At 39.9% G+C, this 11,187-nt stretch overlaps 1 protein-coding gene across 1 annotated transcript in view; it reads right to left on the bottom strand.

Moving 5' to 3' along the window:
• bace2 (beta-secretase 2) overlaps positions 1-11,187 on the bottom strand; it is a 50,736-nt gene that overhangs the window by 1,960 nt on the left and 37,589 nt on the right. Inside the window, exons 6-8 of the mRNA XM_057838595.1 lie at positions 10,371-10,472; positions 9,958-10,107; positions 9,697-9,865 (exon numbers count right to left, since the gene is read on the bottom strand). Of these exons, the coding sequence (XP_057694578.1) occupies positions 9,697-9,865; positions 9,958-10,107; positions 10,371-10,472 (421 nt within the window). The remainder of the gene's footprint in view (positions 1-9,696; positions 9,866-9,957; positions 10,108-10,370; positions 10,473-11,187) is intronic.

Here is an 11,187-nt window from a genome sequence, read left to right as displayed (position 1 = left end):
CCGTATAACATACTGTATATTAATCCTAAACCGTCGTATTTAGTGCACGGCCATTAATAAAACAAATACACACCAGTAGAAGTTTTACGGCAGTAATTTCCCTGGCATTAAACACATGGTCTGGAAATTTTATTTCGACTGTTATTTATCATTACATTTAAAACCTTGATTATCTGGATTTTAAATTTAAGACTTTTTAAGGACCCGCGGGAACCCTGATTGAATGATCATGTTTTAGTGCCATTGTTTGCGATTGACTTCCAATACAATGTGACTTTTTTTGTTGTTGTTGACAATGGGAATCATAATGGCCCTTCCAGTCAAAATGGATTGGGGATTGATCACAGTCAGTGGAAGCTAATGAGTAAATTTATGACATTGTGACAACATTAAAGCCATTACAAAGCTCTGAAAGTTGTTGATCTATTTACTTAGTTTGGGTGATTTAAGTGGTAATATTCGTTTATCCATGTCAATGGAATGTTTTTGTCTACACACTTGGAATTCACAATTTAATTGCGTCAGACATTTGCAAAAATGTATGGTTGATCAAAGATAATATTCTTTCATTGAAACGCGTCAAACAAACAGCTAGATGTAAGAACAATTTGCCTCTCATTTGGACAATTTGTTAGCTAGCTACAAAACTAACCACTGCATGCTCAGGGAGGGCATAACAGACAGACCATTAAAACCACTAAGAATAAGAATTAAACTTAAGTGGAAACAGTACATAGAAGTGAAAATGCTCCTGCACATTAAAATATTTACAACAACAATAATAATCAGAGGTGGGTAGTAACGTGTTGCATGTACTCACTTACATTTACTTGAGTAACTTTTTGAGAAAAAAGTACATCAAAGAGTAGTTTTACTAAGTCATACTTTTTGCTTTTACTTGAGTAGACTTGTGAATAATAAACGCTGCTCTTACTCCGCTACTTTGGGCTACACAAGAGTCGTTACAGTTTTCCTCTTTATTCAACATACTAGATTTATTATTGTTGCGATGCCAAGAGTAGCGCTACTAATTTCACCAATGAGACGTCGCAACAGTAATCACATGACTCCATTACACCAATCAGATGCAAGCTTGCCTTCTATTATCACGCCAGCCTGTTCAAGAGAGCGCTGCCCTCAACATGACTCGAAAGCGTGGATTCAAACTTCTCTACCAGTTTTTATTTGGCACCGAATGACCACAGAAAACCTTTTAATTTCATAATAGTAAATTTGAAGGAACCTTTCACTATTCAAACGAGGAACTATTTTCTCCATTAGAGGGCACGCGTGCTCTTGGGTTAAATAATGCTTTACTTCCGATTTTTTCCTCTCTCTCGCCGGATTTCAATGTTTTGGGTTTTTTTTGTATTTCTTTGGCTTAAAGTGCCTATGACAGCAAAAAGCATGTTTTCTCATATTTTGCGCATTATTTTATGCTCCTGAATGAAATGGACTGCTTGGATGTGTGTGCAAGCGATCGCTATATTTAATTAGTTTTTTGAATCCCGCGCCATGAAACTGAGTGACTTGCGGCTGCAGTCTCAAGTTGAGAAAGAGGGCGCTGTGACGTGTCCGGTAGAAGGAGTCCTTTCACTATCCAGCCGTACTGTTGTATGAGAAGGACTAAGGATTCAGCTGATTAATTTGTTTATTTTTCAAATCACGCCAGCCAAACGGCTGCAGAAAAATTTTGCTGCACCAGGGAGAGGCGTGAGCCTTTTTGGGGTTTCAAAAGGTTCCCATTCACCGATATTGGATATATGGATATTGGCCAAAACAAGCCCTACTACTGTGGGACCATTGGACTTACGAGGAAGTGAGTAAATATCGTGTTTTGTATTATGACAAATACTGGGATCATTTTAATGCTCTTTGTCCCCTTGGCCGACAACCGGCGGCTTGTCGCACATCCCCCCGCCGGGAGAGCACTATACTCGGTTTTTGCCCTCTTCATGTGCCCGGTGTTTTCTGTCAAATTTCCCACCCGATCAGAAATTGCAACCTTGTGTTAAAAATAGCCCCGGATACAGCGATTACAAACACTACAAACTTTCTTTAAATAAAGAACTACTTACTTACGTTTCATCATGGATGGGCAGGTAGAAAAGATCTCCTAAGACACATTCTGCCTGTCATGTTAGCTGCACAACAACTGCATGCCACTGTTTGTTTACGTCATCGCCGTGTAGTAAAGCATTATTTTTCATCATATTCCTGTTGACCATGTGGCAGCTACGCCTTCCTCAGACGTCGGCCGGTTTGTTCGCCGGTACTCTCCAGCTGCTTCCCCGGTGAGCTCTCCTGTCCGTAGTAGGAGGAGAACGAGTTCTAACTTGCTCTCCACTGGGCGGGTTGCCGATCGGCGAAGACAATCGACAACCCCGCAGGCAGTGTGACATGATCTGGTCTAGTTTTGTGTGATTTTTAACTTCGAAAAGCGAAAATACGACTTTGAGATGTCACTCGGTTCGGGTTAGCATGTCGGCTATCTGTCACGCCTCTTGGTTTGTTTACATTCTCCGACGCGGGGGGGCAGGGAAATGTCAAAAGCCTGACTAACTACGGCAGCATAATTTAGAGTTCAGGAGGTTCGACAGTAAAGGTGAAGTCGACAGTTTTGATCATGATGGAGCAATTTTGCCATGTTGTACTGAATAAATGCATTTTTATTATTTCATATTCCATTTAGCACAAGACTGTTATTTGTCATGACCATACAATTTATTTGGCAATTGGGAAAAACACTTCGATAAAAAGAATATCCTTTAAAAATATTGGAGTAGAGAGACTGAAATAATGACATTTTGTGGCTCTTTTCGTCGCATTTTCCTCGTTATGAATTCCCCCTCAGTGGGCTGCATACTAAATCAGATGAAAACATTCTCCCACTGACATCATCCACCTGTTGGGGACGCTAGAGCCCTATAATGGTAGGCGTGGCTTGACGGCAGATTAAAACACAAATTTCTCGTCATCTGCACTTTGCCAAATTGTTGTATATCGTCGAATCGTCTCAAAATATGATTTTAATTCGCATAATAATGCTATTTAAGACTTTTTTTTTTATCCTATTGTACGCACTTTAATGTGGTAATGTAATGGGTTATTGAACAGTATCGTTATAACAACAGTTCATATAGATAGGTTTGTGCTGAGAGAAAATAAAATACCATTATTTAAAAAAAATAAAAAAATAAGCAGTTACTCAAAATGTTATTCATTACTGGAGTATTCTTTTCATTGGATACTTTTTACTTGTACTTGAGTACATTTTTGGATGACTACTTTTAAGGGCTGCAGCTATCGAATATTTTAGTAATAGAGTAATCGACTGAAAATTCTATCGATTAATTGAGTAATTGGATAAAACATTTTTTTAGGTAAAGAGCAATTTTAAATATACATGAGAAAAAAAGACATTTAATACTAGAAATGTCCTGATCCAATATTTGGATCGGATCGGACGCCGATATGGGCAAAAAAATGCGCATCGGTATTAGGCTCGAGCGTATGACGTGGCACTCGCGAGGTTTCCGCCGCTATCGCCATTGTGGAAGCGAGAAACATAAACTGAGGCATTTCAAGTTACAGGTCGCTCTTTAAAAATGGTCGGAAATTATTGTGCGGTAAAGAATTGCAACAACCGATCGAATAGAAAGGAGAATGTACAGCTCGACGGAACACCATTGAGTTTCTTCCGGATCCCTACATGGAGAAAAGGCGAGGGAAAGCTCATATCTGAACTTACCAAACGTCGAAGAATGGCATGGGTGGCCTCGATCAGAAGGAAGGGCATAACGTTTGATTCTCCAGTTACACACTGAGTTTGCTCTATGCACTTCCACTCCGGTAAGTTAATTTCGTTTGCTTACGCAAATTTCAGTAACTTTACGCCCTAAGTCGGCCTGTTGTTAGCTATTGCCACAGCTAAACAACTAGCATGCATACATGTGCATTGTCTTCATAAGACATAATTCATGTCGTTGCTAAATGAAAAAGCTGTAATATTTTGACGTGAGAGAGTGGCAAAGAATTTGTACACAGGCTACATTTTATGCAGCAAAAGATTTGTACATCCGTGTTCACAGACGAATGTAAACACACATTGCCTACCTTTGCTAGAAAGATGGTGTTGCTGTTTGCTATGGTCATAAAGTGAAGATCCTGCACCCATCCGCAGCAAAACTGTTCGTAGCTTTGTAGCGATTTGTAGTTTCGGAATTGCTGATGAGTGTAGTAACATATACCAAACACTAAATACAGCATGATGTCCATTTCGCGTAGTGGTGGAAGCTTGTCGACATCTTTATTCCATTTGTGTTCGGCTTGCTCGTGAGGGTCAACATTGTTCACATCCTTAAAATTGCTCACATATCTGTCCTTCGCCGTGGTAACAAGTTTGTCTCTGTTTCGAACTGGCAAGTTTTCCCTACATTTTTCCATCTTTGGCACTCGTAGTTGAATTGTGCCGTTAAGTTTAAATGTCCCGTGATGCAGACGTGCTTCCGCAATGGCAAATCTCGCACGATCCCGTGCTGCTGTGACGTAAACGCTCGAGCCTAATTGGATCGGCCGACACTGAAAAATTCCGATCCAGACTTCCGATCCAGTTTTTTTTTTTTTCAAAAGTCTGGTCCGGGTTTTCCAGAGCACCGATTTACATAATCCATTCCAGTTTTTGCTTCGGTTTCCCTAAAATCCGGTCCGCATTTTACGGCACACCTTCAACATACTACATTACCGTCTCCTAATTTACCGTAAAAATGTCAGCTGTGTGGGATCATTTCACCTTAAAGGACGACAAAGACGAAGAGGCAGAGTGCAACATATGCCATAAAGTCAAGCGTGGAGGTAAAGCTGTAAGAAGTTTTAATACAACCAACCTAATCAAGCATTTAGCGACATACCACCACAAACAATATAAGGAGTAGGTTAAGAAAACCGAAGACAAAAAGAAAGGTCCTACGCAACTAACACTGGCAGAAACGTTTGCTATGCGTGACAAACTGGCACTCGACAGTCCCAAAGCCCAGGGAATAACAAGAGTCATTGCAAGAAGAAGCATCAAGAATTCATTCTGGATGACGAGATTATCTCTCGTGAGTAAAGGCGCACCATCCAACACATTATGTTGCATTCCAGAGAAGTGGGAAGTCGGATTTATCCCACTCGGATGGTACTAGTTCCGACCTCAAAGCGTTCCAAGCAAATGTAAACAACAAAGATGGCTGATCGCGACGCGGTGTTTTTTATTTTGGGCATCCAAAGACATTTTGACCTCCAGCGAACATGCCTTCCTATAAGCGATCAAATAGTAGAGGAAAAACGACGGCTGCGTTAACGCCCACACTGTAAACGGCCTTTTTTTAAGTTACATCCTTTGCTGATCGTCAATATAAAAACATAGCACAACAAAGATAATTCACTGTATGAGGAAAAAAATACATGGCGTCTCAAATAAACTTGATTTACTTCATTATTGTGTTATCATTCGTGTTCTTGAGCGCCATTTTGTCCAGTGACGTTAGATTGAAACAACTTGGAATTCGGGGTAGTTATTTTTTCTCCGACTTCGCGACTTGGACCTCCCAGTTCGAGTGGTGTTCCAATGATATTTTCCTAGTTGGAGGTCGGAAAAGTCCGACATCCCACATTTCTGGAACGCAGCATTAGAATCACGGTACAACATGCCCAGACGTCATTCCATCCTTAAGTGATTCTGCCGTGGAAGATTCGAGAACGATTCACAAACATCCATATTCCGATTATTGAAATATGTCAAGTAAGGCGAAACTAATACACAGCGAGGTCTTCGCATTGCGTCCCGAGAGTAAACGTGCTTGTCTAATAGATATCATATGTATGTAGAACTAGATGCACAATGACAGACTCGACAGCGTGAGCAACACTTGCATTGAAAACTAGGTGCGTTAGTAAACAGCCGCCATCTTAAAGCAGGAGACTTCCCTTGTAGGCTGTTGTAGTGAACCTTCCAAGCGAACCTAATTAACTTTTTATCTAAAATACTCCTAAATCGGCAAAATTGTGACTTAAATCTATCTTCAAAACAGCTTTAAAACTTTCACATGTCAAAAGTAGACAGAAGGGAAATTATGGAATAACGGGAGCAATTTTAACAACTTTAACAGTTGATTCGCAAAATTAAATTAATTGAATGTAGTTTAAAGCTGCTGATACAGAATGGGGACTTGAGTAGTTTATTTACTGTTTTAAAATGTTAACTTGAAACTGAAATAGTCGTTTATTTAAACCTGAGAGGCTTTTTAAACAATTTTTGTAACTAATGCACGAAGCATTAAAAGCATCTAATAGCTTGGGGGATTTGTGAGATTTTCCACTGACAGTTTACAATATTATTTGCACGTTTTACTAACTGACTTTGCCATTTCTGTTTGTTATTTATAATCTTTTGTGTTTGTCACTGAATAAACAGGTCAGTTTCTTGTTACCAACCATCGTGTGTTATTCAAACTCACCTAATTTAGCTGGCTAGTTGTTATAAAGAGTACTAAAACCCTTTTCAACATGAGTCTGACAACTAAGTAAGGAGGCTAAATAACTTTAAACTTTATTACATGCTCAGATAGGCCGGTATCGGCCAGTATCGGTATCGGATCGAAAGTGCAAAACAATATCGGTATCGGATCGGAAGTGCAAAAACCTGGATCGGGGCATCCCTATTTAATACAATATTGAACCATTTTCAGTCAATCAATCTCAGATGTGACTAGTAAAAAAAATTCACTGTTTTCACTCAAAAAACTTCTAGATCTTATAAAAAAAAACATTTCTTACCTAAAAATGTAATTACGCTTGATAACACACATTACTTGAAAGCTACGTGTTTTTCCCTCGTGTTTAAATTTAATTTCCATTTGTGTCAAGCTATTTTTAAGTTCTAGTTAAGTTTTAAGTTAGTCTAAACTGTAAGTACTGATAGGATTTTGAGTTTTTGCAGTGTTCAAAATAAATGTATGATACCTGCTGTATTGGAGCACATTAGGGACCAGTGCTACTTGGTGTTTTATTGAGCAATGATTATTGAGCTAAAACTGACAGTTAGCTTTATTATGTTTTAATTTTACACTCTCATCACTCTACAGCGCTGTGTTTTTACAGATTAAATAAAGCCAGTACGTGAAACACGTTAGCCACGCATCGACAGTGGTCATACCCACGTGACGTCACAACTCCTTCCTCCTGACTGGTGCCGCCCAATTGTCCGTCAACACATCATGTTTACCTGTTACGGCTACGTACATTCCTCCTATTTACGACGTGTTTTTCTGCTCGTTAACATTAATAATCAAAATGGTGAAGGCGTGTGTGGCGGTCGGTTGCAATAACAGAGAAGATAGACGGAGAAGACGGAGAGACTTGAAGTTCTACCGGATTCCGAGAGACCCGGAGAGAAGAGAGCGAGATGGGCTGCTGCAATTCGACGAGAAAACTGGGCTCCAAACGATTACCACAGATTATGTAGTAGTCATTTTATATCTGATAAGATGCATTTAATATATATTTAGAGGGTTTTGGGCTGACAACCACAATTAAGATCATTGCTAGGCTAATCGCCGACAACATACACGTATGTATGTAGTGAGAGTGCTATCGCTAAACCATATAAACATTAAAAGCCCTAACTCCATTGACAAACGACATGAAATACATTAGACTTGACAGTGGATGTTAGCAATAACAAAAGATTTTGAATTGAAAATTTCGTAACTCACCTTTCCAAGCACAAGATAGATTCCTGCCGAATTTTCGTGAACGAGGACCTGTTTCACCCAACCAGCAACGAAGTATTTATAAGCCTCCAAGCTCTTAAAGTTTTTCAAACTTTCGTGAGAATAGGCTGATTTTGTGTGGACAAGATACAGTGGTACCTCTACATACGAAGTTAATCTGTTCCAGGACCTTGTTTGTAAGTCGAAATGGTCGTATGTCGAGCAGGATTTTCCCATAGGAATACATTATAATTTCATTAATTCGTTCCACAGCCCAAAAACCTGCACTAAATCCTTAAAAAATACTGCTGGTGCTATTACAAATGGCAATTACACGTAGCAAAACAAATAAATTATAAATTAAAATTGGAATAATGTAATAAAAAGAATAATAATAATTCCTGTAATAGTGTAACGAATCGGGTTCTAATAAGGCGGACGTTTTTTTGTGTACCTGAACGCACCGCGGGGCTCACGTGCCAGAGACAGACCGGTGAGCTTGAGTTTCACTTTCACTTTGAATGTTCTCTTGAGAACACCATCAATTGCGGCAGACAGCAGGCGTTTTGTGTTGAATAAGTTGTAAAAGAAATGATGAAAACGTGGCGAAGCTGGCGATTTCTTTGGAGACAATAAGAATTGTCAGCTTAATTTATAAAGACTGGCGAACGATGGTCGGAGGAGGACCATTTCACGGATGCCCACCCCACGCTCATATTTTTCTGTCATTTGCATCTTCATTTCGAAGGTAAGCATCAACTTTTTCCTTGTTTCACCACCTGTACCAACCTTTTCTGAAACCTGTGTTGATTTGTCACACAAGAAAATCCGCCGTGCATTCGTCTGCGGTGCTGCCATTGTCGTCGTATTTCGAGCATGTCGTCGGATGTAGAAACAAATGGCGAGTCAAATTATACGTCGGATGTCGAAAAGTTCGTGTGTCGAAGCGATCGTATGTAGAGGTACCACTGTAGTTGTAAATATCAGCGTAGCAGATGTCAGGCAGACAGGGCGAAGACAGTGGGTCGAAAAACATCGATTTGGGCATCAAATATGGATCTGGCGACTGTATAGAACAAAGCTTTTCCACATAACGCCTTTTATGCAACACATCCAGTGAGTTTACGGCATCCGAAAGCACCGGGTCTTCCATGAAATGCATTTTAAATTCCTCGATCAATTGAAACCAATGCTAATACAGAGACAAAATGACGGACAAGGGGGTGGAACCATACAGCGAGCACGTGGTTTTGTGACGTCGGTGGATAGGGTCTATAGAAACCTAGCCCTCCGAAGGGCTAACGTTACGTGAGCGAGTGACAGTAACGTTATATTTATTAGCGATGAGAAGTCTACTGCTTAAAGATGGCGGCTGTTTACTAACGCTGCCCAGACGCGGCCGAGTCTGTCATTTAGCATCTAATCCTAAATCCATGCGATATCTATGAGACGCATCGGACACTACCTGCTACTACACTAGCATCATGCGGGCGTAGTTTTTAGCAACGTCGACGTAGTTTGGAGCAGCTGTCGGCTGCAGTAAGTTTTTTTTTTTTATTGCTTCTTCCTCTACGCATGTGACATCAGCGCGCTGTCCCACATTAAAAGTAGTCCGGGCAAAACGTGATGCTTAGAGCTGGCAAAATTAAACGATTCCTCGAGGTGAATAAAATTACTCGGATCAGTTTTTAAACTCGAGTTGCTCTAGTATTCGGTTCAGCTCTACTTTTACTTGAGTAATATTATTTTGAAGTAATGCTACTTTTACTTCAGTAAATTTTTTGGCTTCTCTACCCACCTCTGATAATATTAAACTATTGGTTCAAGTTGGTCATTGTGGTGGTACTTGGCGAACCAAGTATTTTGTGAGGTGGTAATGGGGTTTAAAAAGTTTCAGAAATGAGTTTACATGAAGGTGCACTATTTACTGTAGTAACCTTACCTGCACAGTTGCTGAGGGCAAATCCCAGCCTGCGCTGGGCACGATCAAACACCACATAGAAACCCTCCATAACAGTCGCGCCAATCACAAGGCCGTTAGCAGATGAAGAGACACCGAAGCGGTAGCAGTCCAGCGTGCCGTCCACATCTGTGATTGGCTGGATGTACATCTTTAATACAAAAAAAACAAAGCAAAAAAGAGTGGTGATCTTACATTCGAGAGGAATGTTTCTCAGGTATGTTCATGCTTGCATTTTCGTACCTGAGGGAGGATGGTGATGCGGAAGGACTCGCTGGTGTTCGTGTCTCTTAGGTAGATTGACAGTTTGGGGAAAAATCTCCAAGGGGTATCTCCCCTAATCCAGCATGCAAGCTTGGTCCCATCCCAGAACCCTGATGAAAACTCCTGGATCTAAATAGATTTATTGATAGAATAGTGGTGATGAGTTAAATCTGTAAAAGTGAGCTGGCATTGACACACTATTATGTAGCTCTGTTTCTTGGCACTTGCAAGTAAGAAATAATAATAGGTTTAATGCAGTATAACCAACTCCCATACAGCATATTCCATATATGTAGAAAATTTGAAATTTTGTCAAAGGAACAGCATCCTTAAACAGTGTCTCTTTGTACTGATGTTCATTCATCATTGCCTGTCGAGCGATGCTGGCGTACCAGAGAGCTGCGTGTGATGGCGTCCACCACCGCATTGAAGACGTTGATGGGAAGTCGCAGAAGTGTCGTGCCGCTGTCAACTATAGCTTTATCCATGTTATACTGAAAAGAAAATGCGAGTTAGAGAGGTTCGGCTTGTCAGTTAAGAAAACTCTAGAAGATATTCAGTCAGCAGAAAGAATGTGCCAATTGGGTGAAAGATTCCGAAGGATCCCAGAAATGTAAGTGGCCCCCACCCTCACACTATTATGTTTTTTAAGGAATGAATTATGACTAAATAATGGTACTGCTTTTGTAGATTGTCGAATTGAGAGGACAACTCTTGTCTATCCTTCAGTTCAAACCAAATATTTTCATCTGGATTTTGGCATACGCAGAGATTAGGGGGGAGCCGGTGGCCTAAAATGTCATTGCATATCATTGACTTTCCAATATAAGAATTTGAAATTAAAACTTAAAATAAAATGTTAAAATGTTCTCTATAAAAGTTGTAAAAAACATAAAACAACAAAAATGAATGAAATGAACATTTTATTTTGTTTAGAATGGGTCAAAATTATTTTTCAAACCGATAATGTGAGTAGCACCTTAGAGTCCTCATTTGCTTTGCTTAGCCCCCCCCCCAAAAAAAAACATGAGGACAGAAGAGGCAAGAATAGACACAGTATACGTAATTTTTTCAAACCTAAACTTTTAAAAGTGACAACAACTCCTGAGCGAGAACCAAAAATTGAAGATGTGGACCATGAAACACCGGAGAGCGCCGCCAAAATATAATATAATATATGTATATATATATATATATATATATATACAT

This window comes from Corythoichthys intestinalis, chromosome 6 (genome assembly GCF_030265065.1).
Source record: "Corythoichthys intestinalis isolate RoL2023-P3 chromosome 6, ASM3026506v1, whole genome shotgun sequence".
NCBI lineage: Eukaryota > Metazoa > Chordata > Actinopteri > Syngnathiformes > Syngnathidae > Corythoichthys > Corythoichthys intestinalis.
This window is presented reverse-complemented; position numbering and strand designations above follow the sequence as displayed.